The 21014-nt window shown below is 46.1% G+C and overlaps 1 protein-coding gene and 1 long non-coding RNA gene across 3 annotated transcripts in view; one reads left to right on the forward strand and one right to left on the reverse strand.

Annotated features, from left to right (window-relative positions):
* Nucleotides 1–16993, reverse strand: part of LOC135366788 (hemicentin-2-like) — a 150940-nt gene extending 133947 nt beyond the window's left edge. For both annotated transcript variants that reach the window (XM_064599701.1, XM_064599702.1), the window contains exon 1: nt 16631–16993. In XM_064599701.1, the coding sequence (XP_064455771.1) occupies nt 16631–16736 (106 nt within the window). In that variant the 5' untranslated portion in view covers nt 16737–16993. The remainder of the gene's footprint in view (nt 1–16630) is intronic.
* The window catches only part of LOC135366790 (uncharacterized), a 304126-nt gene that overhangs the window by 231618 nt on the left and 51494 nt on the right, over nt 1–21014 (forward strand). The window lies entirely within an intron of this gene.

The following is a 21014-nucleotide window of genomic DNA, read 5'->3' on the forward strand; positions in this document are numbered from 1 at the left end:
CAGGACGCTAATGATTTTCTTGAGATATTAGTGAGTTTTAGTATATCGTACGTATGGGATAGCGTGGTGGTGCTGCGCAGTGCGCGAAGCTGTCTTTCTGTTTTGTGCATGCGCAGAACAAAAAAGGCGACAGCTAACGATGCACCAAAACTTCAGGCTCAAACTAAACGTGAGCCAAATAAAAAGAAAACAGAAAAACCTTGACCAATAAGAGTGTATAAGTAACGAGCTGAGATGGTGCCTTGCGCCGCTGATATTCCCATGATAAAGTGACGATGACGTCTTTCTGTTTTAAGGATACATCGTTGTATCCTGATTTTTATGCGAATCTTTCTGCGAGCACTGCTCTCTCTAGCACCAGGAGCAACGGCATGAACATGAGTTGTTTCGGTTCGCGCACTGTTATCACAAGTGCTCCCTGCTGGAAGCCCACTACGAGAATGATCCCTCTTCTTGTCGTAATTGCACCGAGGTCTTTAGTAATAAATTTTCTTTATATAATATTATGTATATACTCATTTTAGCCGAGTGCAGATATAGCTACTTGTTGGCATGTTGAGATGTGTGTAGCAACCAGGAGATAACAAAAATGCTGCTCTGTAGAACCGAAGGTCGTTGAAAATAGTCTTCCGGTTACATTTCTGCCTTTCGAAACTCTTCAGCACGCGGTCTATGATGTGAAAAGGTTTCAACACTCGCTGTCTTTTTCACAGGCCCACCTTTCCGAGAATGTAGTTGCACAGTAGGTTGACGTCCGTCTCAAGGCGTATGGCAAATTTAGGGAAATACGGTGTTGATGTCATCATCCCTTATCTATTGTGGACCATCGGATGCCTCAGCATGTGATCCACAGCATGTGATCTGTGCAGTGTCACAGCTTTTTCTGGCCTTATATTTATTTATTTATTTCTGTGTATAGCGAACCTCGCGACTTTCGAGATAATACGTCTATCATGTCGTAATACGTGTCGATCGTGCACCCTTGGTACTCCACCTGTTTCTGTATCTAATCTCTAATCTCCCTACGTCTTCGTGTGCACGAGTGACACAAACAACATCAAGTGCGCGAAGCTGCTTGAAAGACTTATTCAGCAAGCACGGCACTCTTATCCTAAAAGTGCGCGCCAGTCAAGATCAACGTGGGAGTACGAACTAATCACTGTAACTCTACTGATAATGAACATAATGATCATTTACGTCGTTACTACTACCACAACTGCTACTGCAAGGATTACCGTGTGCGCCCACTAAACGAGATACGCAAAGATAACTTAACAGGAAACTGTGAGGCTATTCGCTCTTAGCGAATATCGAGTAAGAATGAGCCTCACATCACGTGACTACTAAGTAAAAATGCTACAATTTCACAAAAATCATTGTAAGTTTGCCTTCGTGCAGTTCTTCGCTTTTATTTTTTATAGATAATAACGGTTGTCGCGCGTTTGCGTACCAAAAACCGCAGCAACAACAACAATTATATTTTGACGATGAAGTGTGTGTGTGTGGGGGGGGGGGGGAGCGCAAGGAACAAAGCAATCTCCCAGTTCCTTCCCAGTTGTTTTCCCGCACGCAATAAAGGAAGTGCACAGAGGGGTAAGGATTTCAGTCTCCCCATAAAGTGCAGAAAATTATGTGTAACGCTTGTAATTTCCCCAGTCACGTGCCAGACGGTCGTAAATGGCGTCACACGTACTAGGCTCGCAGAAGAAACGACGCGTGGTAATAAAAACGCTCAATTCGCAGATTACCCCCGGTGCTTGTCGACGACAGGGGGTGCTGTGTGCAAGAGACGTGTGCACTGGGCCCACCCAGCGCCAAATACGGAAGTAGCACGCGATCGGAAGGAGATCGGTTACCTTTCTTTTTTGCGAATACTAGCAGTGCCGTTGTGGGTGGACACACGGATCCGGGTTTCCATTTTCGTTTCTACTGCAGTGTGGATGCTACGGTCAAAAGCACGTACGCTATATTTTGTCTTCGTGAAACGAGTGATAAAAGGCTAGGGCATTGAAACTGTACTTTGTTTATTATGATACAAGCTTTCATGCAGTGGACTGCATTTCATCAATAAAATGCAGTCCACTGCATGAAAGATTGTAATCATAATAAACACATTAGTTTCAATGTTTTATCTCTTTATCACTTGCGTCGACCGTATCTGAGTAATGAAAGACCGTCACACACATTACAGCACATCAGCGTGCCACATCAACCAAGAGGGAAGTGATAAGTACGTAAGTTCGTCGTTTTTCGCTCTTTTAAATGAAAAGATAACATGCCTGCAGTTGGCTGGCCCTTGGTATTCACGAGTGACGGCAGGGGGCGTGCACTGATAATGTGTGTGGCGTTTCGTTAAATCAGTTGGAAGTTCGGCACCGTAGTGTCTGTCTCTCTGTGTGTGGTACTTGCGCCGGCGTATTCTCGGGACCATATCTGACTCGGTTTCGTGGAACGAGCAAACTAGTGTAAAATACAATATGCGTTTACGCTACGTTCCCTGTGGTCTCGAACCCCGAAAGATCCAACGTGTTTGAAAACTTTCTTGACAAGAACAAGAAAACCGTGAGTGAGTGAGTAGCAAGCACTTCTTTTTTATTTGTGTGTGTGTGGGGGGGGGGGGGGGGATATGTTTATTAGGCGAAAGAAGAGAAAAGCGGAAAGGTCAGCCAGGCTGATGCCGGTTTGCTATTCAAAAAAAAAAAAAAGACAATCCGAGCAACGACAAACTTCGTATGACTACTTCTTTGGGGCTTTGAAGGGAGGTGATATTGAAGAAAGCGTCGCTTTCTTTCAATCAATCAATCAATCAAAGCGTCGCCAAAAATCTGAAGCAAGACCGATTGATTTGACATCGCGCGGTAACTAACGATTAACGTAGATCCACGGCGCTAATATCTATGTTGGTAAGTGTAGAATGTCGGGCAAGTTAGTAGGAGACCATGCTGAAAACGAGCACACAAACGAAGACAGACAAAAGGCCTCGCATGACCGAGCAAGGAATCCTGGCAGGCCAGTGAACATGCGTTATGTATACATGGCTTCGGCCACACACCGAAGAAAGTTGCTCTAGTCTTCGACAACGAGGTAGTATTTAGCAGTGATGGCCATTAACTACTTCTACAGTAGTTTAACTATAACTACTAACTACTTCGCGATGGAGCAGTTTAACTAGTAGTTCAACTACTTTTCAGGGGAGTAGTTAAAACTACTTCTTGCAACTACTGCAAACTACTGCAATGTATTTTAACTACATCTATAACTACTTAACGTTGTCCATCAACACCAATCCCTTGTAGTGTTCTTGGACACCTAAATATGAATAACAAGTAGTGATAATGGTATTTAAAATATTAAATTAAGCAACATTAAGTTCTATCTTTTTTTAACTTTGTAACTTTTTAACTTGACTTTATTACCTTTTCAGATTTAACTTTTTTCCCGTTTTCTTCTACTTCTGCCTATTCAGGGAGAGTCTTTCTTCTGCTTCCTGTAGGTATTGTAACTGAAATCCGACAGCTAATCTAGGCGTGTAGCGTGTACGCCACTCACCCACGCGTGCATGGGCCTCTACCTTTCGAAAAACAATGGAAACTCATTCAATGTTACTGGGACAGGCAGTTCCATAAACCGAAACTACGAGAGGTCAATCTAAATCAAGAAGAACAGTAAAACACATTTGTTTTTACTCTGTGTCACATTTCCAGGCTTGTCTATATTCTCCAAAAATATCCGGGTTTTATAAAAAAAAAGCCCATTGGAGAGGATCTTTTTTAAAAATAACCGGATTTTTTCAACCCCGGGTTCGAATCCTGCGTCATCCTTCGTTGCTTAAGCCTCAACGCCCTCCAAACACATGTAGTCGAAAATTTGTTCGCGACGTGTGAAAAGCATCGTTTTACCGTACGTCGAGACGGTGACATCTCTCCTCCCCCCCCCCCCCCCCTCCTACGAATTCTGCTTTGCTACCCTGTTGCAAGCGCGGGATTACGAAACACCACCGACGCGTAAAACCGAGCATTCAGCGTTCCGCGCGCGTTACTTTCTATGCCGCACACGGTTCAGAGAGGGAGGAGGGTATGTGACGAACACGACGGGGGAATAACACTCCCTCGCCCACCTCGCGTCGCCTTTTGTTTTTATTTTTGAATTTTGCCACCTAATCTCCCTCGTCAAGTAACTAATACTCGGGAAATTTGCATGTGCGTGTCTTGTACCTGTATGTTAGCATGCATAGATAGTGTAGATAATGATGATGCCGATGGTTATTCGTTTCTTTACGTCACCAGACAATTATACGATCACATAGATCATGTGAAAACAGCATCTATTATACGCATCATGTAATGTAGTACATAGACTCTAAGAAACAAAAGAGCGTAATTTTAGTCCGTTTGGGGATTGGATTGGATATGAAAAATTATGGAGAGGTCAGTCCCCACCCAGTCAGGGCTGTCTAATCCAAAACGCGTGTATTCCCACAATAATTAGTCCCTTTCTGGTCTAAGTGCGCGGAAAATTCTAGCAGCTCTTCTAAATTCAAATAAATTCTGGACTAAATCTGGACTAAAGTTTATGAGAAGTTTAGAGACAATTGGCAGTGCAGGGGAGTAAATTTCAGGATCAGGGGACTGAAATGCGGAGTATTGCAATCTGGGGGAGCAGAAGTTGTAATTCATTCTCAATTTATTCTTTTTTTTTTTTCTAGAGTGTAACGATCAGTATTGTAGATTGGTCGAGCCGCTGCTTGACACGTGCTGAGTAAATTGTCCCATAACAGCGCTCATTAATTCTTCCTTCGCTGCTTCTTTGCTAATGTTTCGTAAGACGACCTGGAACCGCCAAGCTGAAAGGACGGGGTGGATTCAGAATTCATGGAGTGCATATCACGAAAACTTTTCAGCCGCTATCCACTAATTTCTTGCAATGGTCAAGACAGTGAGCAGGGAATCATATTTCAATCGATGTATAATAACAGACACAATGAATATAAAACAATGAAGCTTTTACGTAGCAGTCTTCGGGTGCACCTAAAGAAATGTAGACTGCGACATGACAACTTGTGCATAAGAAACATAGGAAGCTTCACTGTTTTCTATACATTGTGCGTGTAGCATTCAGGACGTGAATTCATTTTCGACAGCTCTCTGTCGATATTTAAAGGGACGATCGCATCCGGAGAGGTGTGTATGAGATCGAGGCGGTAATGTTCCGCATGGTTTCACAGTCTACTTGGCGAAGTTTCTCTTCCGAAAACAGCTTACTTATTAAATAAACGACTTTTAAAGCTTCGAACTCCCTCTGCAGCTAAGCAAGCCCAAGCGAGAGTAACACCATTATGACGTAAGCCGGGCAAACGAATGGGAGCGCAGCGCAGGTGATTGTCTCCGAGGTCGTCTGCTTGACGTTCGCACAGCAATATTGACTAAGTGAAAAGACCTCCGTAAATAGGCCGACTTTCGCTTACCAGTGGTGAGTGCTGCCATGACCACGTTCCGTGGAAAACGGTGTTGCGCTCCTGGCTGTACAAGCACGTACAACGCTATCCCGAAACAGCATTCCAGGAGTCGACCTCAAATCTCTCCGCGAAATCCAGACTCCATCACTCCCGCTCGTCGGTCGGACACCAAGGTCTCTCTGCCGCTCCCGGATTCGCCTTGTCCGCGCCAAAGGGCGCTCACTGATTGGCCTTGTCCAAGTGACGTTTCCAGAGAGGGAATTCCGGAATGCTCTCAACATCCTTCGTCTGCTCTTCCCATGTATTACATCAAATTGCACAGAAATAACTCCCATTAATTCGTGTCGGATTTTTGACGTCATTGTCTTTCATGAACGAGGAGTAAAATGGCATTGTAGTTTCGGAATATGCGCGTATAGTACGTACCTCGTTCGGTCGTGTTATGCACATTTGGTCACCAGGTGAAATGGATATTCTATTTAATTTCAGATTCGGCCGCGACGAATGCGATAGTCCCTTTAACAGTGACAGAAGCAGAGTGTAAAGCATTTTTACTCTAGTTAGTTAATAGAATAGAAAGGAAAAGTGGCTGTATCGCACTGTGCGTGTTTAAATGCGGTAGGTTTATAGATACTTCTTAGGTCATGCTGAGGACTGCGAGGCGGTGGGTTCGAATCCTACCACCGGCTGTGCTGTCTGAGGTTTTCCCTGGGGTTTCCCAAGACTTTCCAGACGAATGTCGGCACAGTTCCCCCTGAAGTTGTCCCAGGACGCATAGTAACCTCCTGTCCCCCACTCCTTCCTGCTGAACTCTCTCCATCTGTCCACATCTGTACGTCGCTCATAGCCACAGTTGCTTCGCGGCGCTAACACGGAAATAAAAAAACTAGAGAGACCTCACGTAGTCGTAGGGTGTCATATTGTGTCTGGCCTGATTATGGATGGAGGGCCACAGACGCACATACGCGGTTGGTTCGTGCTTTAAAAAATAATACGGAAAGATCTGAGCTGAACATTAGGGCTCCAGCTGTTCCACTACAAGGGATTCATAAGCGCAACGTACAACGGGGATAGAAAGAAGGAAAAACAATACACCCCGAAGAACCCTACGTAGTTTATGCACAGAATCGGCACAAACGGCAGCTCACTTTCATTATTCATGACTGGCTAGTGGATCCGGATTGTTGAGGAAGGCAGAGGAGAAGAGTGATTGCTACCCTGTGATTACGGGAATTATCTCCAGCGATCCAAATGCGAAGCACCATGCGTCCATCCATGCGCGAAACATCAATCACACGTCGTCACCATCCATCACATCACCATCACACACCATCACATCATCCATCAAACACGAGAGGGGGGGAGGGATTCTCTCTCCAATATAAACCTTCGGCGCTCTAGCAAGACGTGGTTGATGGCGACCACTTCCCCACTGCCGAGCTGTAAAACAAACACGCGCAAAATGGGCTCTAAAGGTACAGTGGTCCGCGTGTAATGTTGAACGCTGTTGAGATGCTGAATGTTCAAACTCCAAATACGTTCCCAACATTCACAACAATCACGTGAAGATTGATTGCATCCAGGTGACCATAAAATTGCTATGTCAGGAGCCGAGAAAGTGCCACGGTGACTTTTTAAAGGGCAATAACGCACGTGAGCAAATGGAAGTGTTCGCGCTATCAGTCGAGGGAAGCAACGGTAATCAGGAACATATCATCGGGAAATCAGAAAACGAGGAACGACAGCACGCTTGTGATTTCATTCTCATTTTGACATTATACGAAGTTCATTTCCTTGATGTCTGCATCTGTGATGACTTATTGCGCTCAATATTCCAGTATTATTATGCCCTCGTAAGGCGCATAACGGGACAACACACGGCACGGCACAATCCCGTCATATCAATCCACATGTACCATGCAGACTATATCCTCATGCCGCTTTCTCTTTAAACCGCCTACCCAAACACTATGTCTAGCGCGAATCACAAACGTGCACGGTTTGTTTGAACTGAACGACGAAAGTTGTAGAACTTTCCAAGAACCCCCAAAAATATAAACAAAAAAGTCGTCCAGAATTTCGAAGCGTCTCTTAATGACAAGGCAACGGAGCCGTCATTTGCATAACTAATGTCTCAGCAGTCGCATCGCACACTTTCACTCTTACAGGCCCGGAGGGAACATCGTTAGCGCTTTTGAAACAAAGCACCAGACACGCAAAGTTTCATCCCAAAGCGCCATCCAGAAACGTGCGGGTGTTCGGGCCGCCCATTTGTTGGGGCTTTGTGTACGTTGGGGCGACTGGAGGCGTCGCTCTGAACAGAGCAGGGGGCGCTGCGTGTTGGTTCAGAAATGTGTCTTCTTAATGAGCCAACACTTCGGTCACTGAATGAACGGAAGTGCCCGGGTTATCAATCAGAGAGAGCAAGAGTTACACTGCCTGCAAATTTGGGCGAACGCATTTGATATATGGGGGTGTTGAATAGCAGAGCAACAAGTGAGGGGGGGGGATATGTTTAATGCTGATAGAAGAAAAAAAAGAGAGAGAAAGTGAGGGATGATGATGCGCGCTGCCATTAATTCTTGCCACGTAAAACGAATGAATATTTTGATTGGGTGCTCGTGAACGGCAACGAGATTGATGCACACGCACATGCAGCGTTTTTCAAGCTCTGAACGTCGGTGAAGACACGGCGCTTGTAATGAAGTAAGAACTCAGCTTCCTGCACACTTTGCCATGATGTGAGGTTCGCAAACATTCATTTATACAGTTACTGTGTGTGTGTGTGTGGTAAAATGGTTATTTTTATTGATCCGCTCATGGTAAGTCAGATATGGTTTCTGAAGTACGCCGTTTCGTGTACTTTCGTGAAGAACTATCTGTATGACTTGCAAGCAGAACGCGCGTTGTTAACAGCAGAACCTCACAGCGTAAATAGCGACACGTTTCTACCAGTGGGCAACTGTGTAGCGCCAAATTAGCTTGCAGAAGGATGCGCATTTTTTTTTACTTCGTGTTAGCGCCGCGAAGCAACTGTGGCTATGAGCGCCGTACAGATGCAGAGAAATGAAGAAGACAGGCAGCAGAAAGGAGCGGGGGACAGGGGGGGAGAGGGTTAGTATGCGTCTTGGGCCGTCTTCAGGGGGAACTATGGGGGAATGTCTTCGAATAGACTTCGAAAAACCCAGAGAAAACCTCAGACAGCACAGCCAGTAGTAGGATTCGAACCCACCACCTCCCAAGTCTGCAGCACGACCTTGGCTACCACCAACGAGCGGGACGCCTTAACCTGCTCGGCCATGCCGCTGTTATGCGCATTCTTGATTGATTGATTGATTCTTTCAAACACTCAAACGCACCATTCAAAAAAGACGGAACTTTTTTTCTCATCGCCCCCGCCTAACGCTCTTGTCTGTTCTGGGCTGCCTCAATACTAGCTCCCTCTGCATAGGGTGAAGACAGCCGCGTCGTCTGCTACGAATTTCCACCATCTTGACTCCCACGCGTAGCTCGCGATGCGCTCACAAAAGTGTAGCTATACGCTTCGAGACACACTACATTTTGGAGCTGCGTAAATACGTAGCAGAGCGGGTTTGAAGAAATGTTGGTGAAATCACAACATTCATGCATGGCTAGCGTGGGAGTCAACATGGCGGCATTCGCTTCTACAAAGGTTGACGCCACCCTACACAGAGGGAGCTGGTATTCAGGCACCCTAGTCTGTTCTATGAACCTGCGCCCCCTTGTTGTCTTTTACCCTCAACTTGTAGCAGACGTAAACTTCCTTCCGCACCATGATAAAAGCGCTAACATGACAGACACGTTGTCTGGCGTTCCTTCCGTCTACGCGATAAAGTACACATCCTATTACGAGAAGAACGGGTTGCCAGATAGGCGGAGCATCACTAATAGACATGCACGGCTTCCGCGTCTTAATGTTGGAACTGCGCTTTGGGATATCTCGCTCCTACACGAAACCACCGGGAACTTCTTCCGCCTTGAGTCCCATCGCTGGTCGATATGAAAGTATGCACAGAGACACACGTTTAATGAAAGCGCATCTCACCGCGGCCTGTCTCATATCTGTCAGTGTGGGTATTGGAAAAACTCGCATCGAGAAAGAAGCGACGCACTCCGGAGACACAGCGCATGCAAATGGCACCGCACTTCGGGATTTGGGGCCATAATCAATACGGCACTCATCTGCGATGTAACTGTGGCGTGCTTCCACAGTTAGATGGCTCTACAACGGTGCTTTGGTATACCTTGAAGGAATTCCCTGTTTACGGGCGAGCTTTGTTTATCACGAACCCCCGATCACGGAAGGGGGTATGCAAGCTTATGTATTTGCGTGACCGGGATTGTCGTTCGTTTCACTTATTTATCATCTCATACGTATGTAGTTACCTCCCTTTTTCATTTGTTGTATTCGGGAAAAAGAAAAATTCGAATCAAGACCAGATAAGAAGAATGAGATTCCGGGTTAAAGTGGTAGGAACGTTATTCGATTGAATTGTGATCGAGATTCAAGAGAGAGTCTTCTAGTGCTTGGCGGTCTAGTTTTGTGCTTGTTATCTTCGATTACTTGCCTATGTTGCATTTTGCTTCGAGACACCTGTTTCTGTCATATCATGAAACCAAAGGGCGGCAAAGTTGGGAATCGCATCGAAGTTCCCAAAAGCAGCAAGAGCCCCGACAGCACAATGTACTGAAAGTCGAGTGCAATGGGGGTGGCCGGGTAGGTGGAAGGCCTTGAACAGACCCGTGAAACTAAAGACACATACCGTCCAGCCCATTGCACTCTACTTTCAGTACATTTTGCTGCTTGGGGGTCTTATTTTTCCCCCCATCCCGTTTTTTTTTTCTTTATCACATCATCTTGTTTTCCTTTGCTGCCCGTGACACAATGACGGAAACAGGTGTCTTGAAGCACAGTGTAACGTCGGCAAGTAAATGGTGATGAAAATAAGGGTCCGGACCTTTAGGCAGGTTGCCTATAAATGCCTGAAAGGGCCTTTTTCTCGACCTGGTTCCATAATGACCTTTTTTAACCTTACCAGGCCCTCTTTGTCCACCTCTGTGATTGTACATTTAGAGACAAAAACTACAAACGAGGGTGTTTCTTGGGACACTGGGGTCTTTTCTTGGGACACGCTCAACGCTGCTGACGCAGCAAAGGTCTGATTTTTGCCTCAAAGGACCACGGTAATGCATGATAGAAGCCTCGTGCAAGTGTGCGAATGTGCGCAAAAGTGTGCATTTTTTTTCGACCGAAAAAATTGAAATTTTTGAATTGAAATTGAATGGTGAAAATTTTTCGTCCGCATGGATTTTTTAAAAGAGTAGCAAGCCAAATATTGGCTGACCTCTCTCATCACTTAAAAAGAAGATATATTTTCTTTTTATTCGCGATCGTGCGTTGCTTTCATACCGGTAGCTGGAGGTACCTTGGTTTTGTTCGGCACTTCGGCTAGCTAGAAGATAATCAGATGGAAGAAAGGATCAGGACATATGCAGCCTTTTTTGGCGTTTCCGACCTTTCAAGGCTGGCTGGGATACCGACAACATAAATAGTTATAGTGTACTTTCAAGACGACGAGCGGCTAAAATATTAGTTTAAAAGTGGTGGTGCCATCCTGGGATCCGCCTAACGCGTAGAAGTACTCTTGTACGAGGAGTTGAAGCTTGTATATTATTTAAACGAGCAGGATCGTCATCATCGCATATCGTGGAAAGATTTTACAAGAAAGTCAGTATACATCCCCAGGAGAACGTGCTTGTTTTCAACTTTACTACCTATTTTGTGCTTATTTATTATTGTTATTATTGTCTTTATTATTATTATCATCATTATTATTATTGCATGACATTGTCTGGGAGGCCCAGTAGAGGACTACAGACTTTTGGGGGCTTAAATGCCTGCCTATTTCTGCCTTTTTAGTGCCTAAAAGCTGAGGCCCTGTGGATAAGCGCAATATGAACCGCCAACCACTAGCAGCCTCTCTCCCTCATCTCTATCCAATCGGATCGAATAATAATTGATTCGATTTTTGATTAATTCCTGACGATTAGATTATCTTAGCAGGAAAAAGACATCGGACACAACGCTCAAGCTCAAAGACCGTTATATGACAAGCAACAATAAAAAAAATTTCTAATTCGTAGAAGAGTACGCTCTTCTACTCGGAGTACTCACCCATCCACTCACCCACCCACTCACTCACTCACTCACTCACTCACTCACTCAACTTACTCACCCACCCACCCACCCACTCACTCACTCACTCACTCAGTCACTCACTCACCCACTCACTCACCCACTCACTCACCCACTCACTCACCCACTCACTCACCCACTCACTCACCCACTCACTCACCCACTCACTCACCCACTCACTCACCCACTCACCCACTCACCCACTCACCCACTCACTCACTCATTCACTCACTCACTCACTCATTCACTCATTCACTCACTCATTCACTCACTCACCCACTCATTCACTCACTCACCCACTCATTCACTCACTCACCCACTCATTCACTCACTCACCCACTCATTCACTCACTCACCCACTCATTCACCCACTCACCCACTCATTCACTCACTCACCCACTCATTCACTCACTCACCCACTCATTCACTCACTCACCCACTCATTCACTCACTCACCCACTCATTCACTCACTCATTCACTCACCCACTCACTCACTCATTCACTCACCCACTCACTCACTCATTCACTCACCACTCATTCACTCATTCACTCACTCACTCATTCACTCACTCACTCACTCACTCACTCACTCACTCATTCACTCACTCACTCACTCACTCACTCACTCACTCACTCACTCACTCACTCACTCACTCATTCACTCATTCACTCATTCACTCACCCACTCATTCACTCACCCACTCATTCACTCACCCACTCACTCATTCACTCATTCACTCACCCACTCACTCACCCACTCTCGCCCACACACCCCACATACATACATACATACATACATACGTACATACACGCACGCACGCACGCACACACGTACACATACACACACGCACATGTACATGGATAATGATGTGGTGGGCCTCATGCAGAGCTTTTACCCGTGCTGGCCAAAAACTGTACGAACCACACCAGCAGCAACTAAAAACTACAACTGTGCAATTTGCGAAATCCAACGAAGATAAAGGGCGTCACGATTGTGGATATAGGTATATGCGCCCAATTTAACTTCGTTTGGTAGCCACGGTCCTTATCTGCAAACTCCTCTATCACGCCACCGGCACTGGGTCGGGCAGCTGTAACAACAAGGTTACGCTTGCCTAAACGTGCGCAGGTGCGATAACGCCGCTAATTGCGCTTCGCGGGCGTTCATTGTGTGACGCGAAAAAAGCACTCCTCATTTTAAGTGGCGATACCAGAATAGTAAGAGTGTAACATAATTCGCCGTACATGTTACGACGCAACGTTTCCGCTGAAGCTGGGCTATAATGGAACGCGTGCTCACAGGAAAAAAGGTTTATATTGGAAGTGTAGCCCCTGAAGTGGCATCGTTCAAAAGTGCTCTTGACAGTAACGCTGTATGTGGCGCGTGTGAAACCTGCAAGAGCACCCTCTCCTGGGAGCTTGCCGACGGTGGGGCCGTGCAATGAATGTGACGGACTCCAATTATTCTGGAGCTGTAGTAGATCGTAATCACTGTACGAAAACTGTACAACAGAGGGAGGCTATCAAATTCGTGAATTTCGCTCTCTTTCTTTATTATTTTTTTTTTTCGTACAGCGTAGTGTAGTGTGCCGGTGTGAGCAACACCTCCTGGATAATAGAAGCTCTGCGTCCTACGTCACACACGGAGACCTGCGCGAGCTTTGCAAACAGCATCTTTGATAGAGAAAGCATGCTTACTCGTCGACGTGACGTAACAACTAAGATTCAGCCAATCGGCGTACGTTTCAGCGCGTCTTACGCGGCGTTTTCAGCTAAACGATTCTTGCAACTTTACTGCCGACATGTTACTGGACTACCTAGTTCCCCATCTTCCGTTCATAGTCCTAGAAAAACGTGATAATCATCAGAGAATAAAAAAATCAATCATTTATGAGTTTCGAATAGTCCGGGGCAAACACTTCCCTTTGATTCGCGGCTCTACGCCCCAATGATTTTGTGGAACACCGAATGGCCAGCGGCGTGATCGAAACGGCGTGCTATGCCCACGTCCGATTCTCATGAGGATACACAGTTTTCCTTTTTCATATTTTCGATTTTGTGCCAAAGCAAACGGAAGCGCGATCGTTTCGGGAACGAGCATTCGGTATGTTGAGATGAAACATAGAACTGACATTGCTATAATCATCAGAAACAATCGTGATTCTGCGTAAATCGCGATGATTTAAATGTGGTTGATTCTCACGTCGTTGGTGTGACACTGCCGTAAGAAAATTCAGATGACTATGGCTATGGAACCGGCAGTGTTGCTGGCGTCGTGGTGGCCACTTACATGAACTGCATTAATGCTCTGTGCTAGAAATGATATTCCGGCTACTACAGTTGGGTTCAGTTCAAACAAGTCAACCAGCGGTAAACGTGCTCCGAGTTCCTAGTGAAATGTTTCCGGGTGTATATGCAACATAAAAAAAAATACACAGACAATATCACAATAAATCACAATGTCGCTTCGTCTAAGGCATATGGAACAGGCAGGTGATTGTCAAGGACCTTGGCAATCAGTGAAGCTCCTGATCCTTTACAGTGTCATGAGAAGAGCCAAGAAATGCAGCCAGGCTAAACGGCTTCTAATGGGTGTTATTCAATTCGGGCTGAAATATTTGTCCCTCGGGTGTGTAAAGGTGTACGCCTATGGGGACGTGCTCAATATCCGCAGCCACGCCGCAGTTAGAGCTTGAGCATGTGTCCGTGCATCCGACTCCGCGTCTGAATTGCGGAGTAACGGCTACATTATTAGGGGCGAAGTCTGCTCAAGCGGCTGGGAAAATAACGCAGTGTCGGTCTGGAACAGAGAGTGACAAAGTTGGATGCCCGGAATACCATGAAAGTGATGTTCCGATGAGTCCGTGATGATCCGGCACCATTGCTACAGACCCAGTGCTTCGATTCCCGCAGATAAAAATATTCATCCGTCACTTTTAGCTAGTATAATGGGAACATTCACCCAGCACTGTTGTGCAGCCGGCCTCTTCATTCCCCCTTAAACCACAGTGGCCCGGGAGTCCCAGTGATGGGAAGTACTTGAACTACGAAGTACTCAAGTACCACTTTAAGTACATTTCTTAGTACTTGTACTTTACTCATATGACATTTCAATTTGTGTACTTTGTACTGTACTTTCTTTGGTGTTGGCCTTTCAAGTACTCAAGTAACCAATTGGCAACACAAACGCAAAAAATATTGGTTGCAAAATAATTTCTTTCGGTTCATATTAATGAGGCAGTGCAAAACTATCCATGTTTTCTAGCTAGCACTTGGCAAAAATACTAGCTAAAAGCTTTCTAAAGATAAGCACGAAGACAGTCTTGGCGAGTGCTGCTTACACTGTAAACTTTTTCACACCTTTAAAGGTGTGCGCTATGCACATTCGATCTGGTTGCGTAACATTGCATCTCCAGGATGATATTTTACAAAATTCGGAAAGCATTACTAAAGATCAAGTGTCAGTGCAAATCTCGCTTTCATTATGTCTTGGATATCGTAGGTACGAGCTAATGCATGTATGCATCGCTATCGATAATCCAGCACGCGCAAGTGTCTACAATACTGTTGAACAATGTTGAGATGTTGCAAGACTGAATTTTTGGAGGACAGACAACACTCGAGTAAAGGAAATTTGTGCGAAACCGTGCTCCATTATGATGTTACCAAAATTACATCTGAAAAGGCGTGCGCCATGCACGCTATTACACCTTTAAAGGTGTGAAAAGATTTAGAGTGTAGGTCATCTCTGAGGGGGACGATACTTATATATGACGATATGACACTAAAGAAGGCAGAAATGTACTACCTTGTCATTTCTTTCATGACAGTGCCTTGTTCGTTTGTTTGTTTTTCGTTTTGTTTCTTCACTTCCCTTATTTGTGTCAATATGAAGCGTACTTAACGGGGGTCCTGGAGTGTATTATAGGTATGGATTGGGGGTACGACACAACGAGAAGTTTGGGAAACGCTTTTAGATCAATCAATCAATCAGCACTGCCGAGGTGGATGATGTACAATGTGAGAGACAGTAGCCGTGCAACACCGAGTCTGTTGGAATAACAACAACGAAGCATGAGCATTTCGGAGTAGTAGATTCATCAGTGAATAGTGTGCTGAGCTCGGCATATCTGCCATGCATCAAGTCCGTTGTCAGCTGCTTGGGAGCTGACGTTGGCACTCGATTCCTTTTGACAATATTGCCGCCAGGAATATTAAGAATGGAAGTAGTCACGGATCAGTCGCAGACACCGTTGGCTTTACTGTGCACAAAAGAACCGTGGGTTCCACTTCTGCAATACAGTAACTAACAGACTTCTACGGATGTGTCGCGGACTTCGGCTAGGACCATTCGCATTGCCGTGGGTGCCGGGGCATCATGTCCTTAATCTCCTGAACTATAGCAACTGACTTGAGTGGCATATAAACATCGTTTGCGAGGAAAAGTAAACAAAAATAAAAGTGCACTGTAACAGGGGGGCGCTCTGACAACTGAAAATTAGCTTTAAGAATAATAGCCTTACGTCGCGAGACAAGTGTGATCGAGAGCGACACCAGTGGTCGATCTGCGGATTAATTTTTGCGCTCCTCGTGCTGTATTTAACGAGCGCCCAAGGCTCAGCGCACACTATACGTAGCCTCCCCCAGCGGAAGACGGCTTGCTTATTAGCATCCTATACACTCTACCACCAAGTTGCTGGCGTCCTCGGCCAGGTTCGAACCCGTTACCGTGGGGTACGTGGGAGGTCACACAACCAAACGGAACCGCTTGTGGAAAGCTCTCATACAGGGTCCACTAAGAAATACATAATGCGTAATGAGGCGTTTTATTGATCACGACCGGCGCATGTAGTAGTGCATGGCAAGGTCAATGCAAGTTACCTATCGGAAGTTCTCATCGCCATATTTATAGTACATATCCCTGTTGCAAGTTTCAAAACCAAGAGACAGCACTCACCTTCACTAGCTATTTCCGCCACTACCACAGCACATACAAGTGCACACCGCAGCACCTGACTCATGACGTCCCACAGTGACGCAGCACAATATGTTTTCATTCTCATCCCTTTATATATATATCACGTCATTCACCACATGGCCGTAATCCACAGCAAACTGAGACAACACATCACCCACACATCACAATCCTAAAGCCTCCACGCCGCGAGCTATTGTATCGTTGCTACTGCGTGTTCTTTTTGTCTTCGCCGATACTCCCGCGAAGGAGCCATTCTCGGGGACCAAGCACGGCGTAGACCGTCAACAAGTGGAACCGAAAAACGACTGTGGTGCTGCGCTGCTGGGACGCGAAAGCAATCGATTTGGGCCGTGCGAGGGCGCTGCCGTGCACGTGCGCGCGCGCGCGCGACCTCGCAGGGTCACGTGGTTTGCAGAGATAACGACAAGGAAAAGGAAACTTACGGCTTGCGGAAATGATGCTCGGTGGTTAGGGTGGGAAGGCAATTCGTAGGTGTGCTGGGTTGTTGCACGCTGCGCAGGGGATGACGTTTCGGACAAAGGCCCCTGTCAACGCTACGATTGCAGGACAAGTGTGCGTCTGTTTTATGTAGCCGTTGCGTTAGTTCTTTTCACTCCTTCACTGTTATAAGTTCAAGGGGCACTAAAGTGCAAAAATTTCTCCTTGCGGAATGAATGATGTCGTTACTTTGACTCCAACGTAAAAGGAACGGGATTCGTCCGTTGCGTCATTCGTGATTTGTGCGCGAAGTTTGCCTTTTCTCGCTTCCTCTCCTTCTCAAGAACTACGAAAATGCGGAGCGTTCTCCCGTTGGTTTCCTCAAACGATCTCCGGGGATTATTGGGTTAATCGGTTTCGGGAGACCAATAGGAGGCCGATCCGCACTGCCACGCCTCTTGAGAAGGAAAGGAGGCGGAAAGCGCCAATTGCGGTTTCGTTCGCGCGTAGATAATGTACGACACATCGGGGGGGGGGGGAGATATGTTTATTAAGAAATATCGTTCCTTTTGTGTTGGTGTCGAGGTAACGAAGTCTTTGATCTCGCGTGGAAAAATCCTGCCCCTTTAAATGGACACTCCTCACCAAAACGTGTTGAGGTAACAGTGCGACATCAATCCGTACCGAATGTTATTTCAGTGGATAAAATTTCTCATTCCCAAGTGGCACAGATAAGTAGATAGGGAATATTTGCCTTTTGAGTGATTAGATGCTCCTCCATGGAAGGTGGTGGTGATGCTAGTAGTGACAGGGCTCGCCTACACTCTTAAAAAAATGGTGTACTTTAACTGCTTTTTTTGCCACATATATCCCTATATATCCCTCAAGGGGGTAGCATAACACCTTTCTCCTTAGTGGAGAGTAATATTACTCACCGGCAGGGAGAAGGTGTTATGATACTCCCTTGAGGGAGTGAGGAGACACCCTTTTGAGCGTAATTGTACTCTCCAAAAGGGTGTTATATATGTGGCAAAAAAAGCAGTTAAAGTACACCCTCTTTTTTAAGAGCATATGTCGGCCTCAAAGAGGCGGTCAACGTCACGACTGACGCCCTAGGAGAATCTGCGTCCTGGGCGAACTTCTAACGGAACTGTGCCGACATATGTCTGAAATCGTCTGAGGAAAAACCCAGGAAAGACCCCAGACAGCACAGCCGGCACTGGGATTCGAACCCGGGTGCCTCCCAGTCACGACGTGACATTGCCAGCACGCTAACCACTGAGCCACGCGCCATGGAAAAGAAGACCAGCAACACTGGGCCTCACCTCACCGGTATTCCTCGTGTACGGATTTTTGTAGGTTTTGCTTTTACCGCTGGCGAAATTGAGGAAGCAGATGACTGGTTGTCCATGTGGGACGAAGAAGTTACAAAACGCGCCCCCCCCCCTCCTTCTCCAAATAAAAAAGGTGGCGGCCCACATGAGACTACCGGTAACGTCACACATGGTACAGGAAGTAGTAAAGAGAAATTCAGAAGCTTCGGTTTCGTTTTGAGCTTCCCAGCTCTTTTAGCAACTAACGACTCTCCGACTGACAAACAAACTTTAATCCTCATTTCGGAAGGATGTATGGAACCTATTTACAAAGCCATTATAACAGTTTTGGATTGTCCCGGAGTCTGTGTTTAATAGACGCGTCACCAAATATCGTTCAGATACCACTGTAACTTCATCTTGCTCTTCCTCTTGCTCCACAACTGATGGGGAAAGACCTACACGGCTGTCGACGTTGATGGCCCCAGTTACGCTAAAGTTTTAATATGTCAGCTCCTTCGCAGATAGACTCCGTCCTATATTGAAAGAGCTTAGCGCGAGCAGAACTGGTGACCTTGGGAAATCGACAGAAAAGAAATCCCAATGCAAATGTTCCTACAGTGTGTTACGCTGCCGTATGTGTACGTTATCTGTACCGGATGCGTTTATGGCAGCAAATCCTTAGGTGGATAACCTTCACGTTCTTTTAATTTTATTTTTATTCATTTTTTACCACTACCATCAGTGGAGGTAGGTGCAGGTACAGCAGACGTGCAACCTCAAGCAGCAGACCATCTTAGCACCAATATTGGACCAATATCCCAAACAGAACAAAACCTCCCGGGGTGTTCCTGTGGATATCCTTTCACGGAAATTCGGATCTCCCTGGGAGACAGACATTTTTCCGACGGACGTCCACCACATCTCCGAGTGGCCACGGTTCGGACTTCCCAAATATATCCGTCGTTTGTCATCATAGGATGTTACATGAAGATGTCTGGACATTCCACGGACTTATGTTGAAGTCCAATGGCAGATCCGGAGCGCCTCCGGAGCAAGTTCTGTTGCTCCGGCGAGAGCAAGTCTGTTCGATTGGCAGATTGGGAACAGTTCTGGAGTCTTCCAATGGAAGCTTTGGAGCGGCATTGGAGTCAAGGTCGCTCCAGGGAGCAACCCAGACTGCTCCGCCAAAATAGGCAGATTCAACCGGAACTCTATGTGACGTGTCACTTCTCGCTCGTGCTTCCTATTTCCTGTCTCTGCTTCGCCAACATGGCCGCTTCGCAATGCGTCATCGCTGTGACTAGTCTTTCGCATCGTACGTTGGCGATTTTGTTTCATGAAGGAAGCGATAAGTCAGACATTACCAGGGCAACGTTAGGAGATTAGAAGGACCTTGATGTTGCGAAACATGGCGTTATAATGGAACATGAGTACCTTCTTCTTCTTCCTCCGTCTCTGGGCGCCATCCACCAAGGGAGATTGGCCAGAGCCACGGGCCAGAGCTAAACTCCAAGTTGGGCGCAAGTGTTCCATTCGCAGATTCGGATCACTTGCTCTAGGCCAGATCAAGCCGCTCCATTGCCGAGTCTGCCACTTGCTCCGACTCTGCCATTGGAATTCAACATTACTTATTTACTTGCACACGTTGTGTGGATATACAAACATCTGTAGAGGAGAAAGAGATTGATCCTCAGTTTTCGTAGAAATCAGCATTTTTCTGCCTGCCATTTTGTTTTAATCCCCGCCTCCGCACCTTTTAATTTCTGTTGCTCCTCTTTATTGTTTCTCGTACATGCCATGACAAAGAACGAACGCAGCGTGTTAATAAGAAAAAAATATATATGAAAGCTCCGAGAAGACCACCCATTCCCAGAAGCTCACTTCGAAAGGCAGTGCCATTTCCTTCCAAAGAGAAAACAGATACTATATACTGCTCGTCTCGCGAGCATCCCCATATTCCAGATACCTTCTCGCCTGTGAATCAAAATGATGGGTGAGTTGTCTAAGCTTAATTCAGTTACGCACGCATACAACAACGAATGGAGAACTTGATCGGTGTATTAACTCGCTATCAAGACAACGTCTGTGTTTCTCACTGGTTTTGGTTAGAGACATTCAGCTGGTACATCGAAAGTCAAACTTCGCAGTGCTACATCGCCCCCTAGTTTCTCTCTCTCCCACAATAAATGATCCGTGTAACATCCCCCGCAGGGATCTAACTCGAACAATTCTTGAAACAGCCGCGACCGGACATCCTGTGGATACAGATCCTGGGACATCCATGTATGAGGCTCCCAGTGATATCCGACGGATATAGATTTCCGGATATGGACCTTGGGATCTGTTTCGGACGTCCACGGGAGAAAGTGTTCTGTCTGGGATAGGGCCGGTATAGCCAATATTGGTCCAATATTGGGCCAGGATGTTGTGCTCTAATCTGGGACCAATACAGGACAAATATGGGACCAATACGGGACCAATATTGGGCCAATATTGCCAATGTTGGTCTAATATTGAGCCAAGATTTTGCGCTACTTCGGACGATGCTTCGGCATTCGATTCGAACACACTATACCGCTTTTGCTAGCGTTTTAATTTCGTAATTTATT

This window comes from Ornithodoros turicata, chromosome 8, assembly GCF_037126465.1.
Source record: "Ornithodoros turicata isolate Travis chromosome 8, ASM3712646v1, whole genome shotgun sequence".
In the NCBI taxonomy this organism is placed as follows: domain Eukaryota; kingdom Metazoa; phylum Arthropoda; class Arachnida; order Ixodida; family Argasidae; genus Ornithodoros; species Ornithodoros turicata.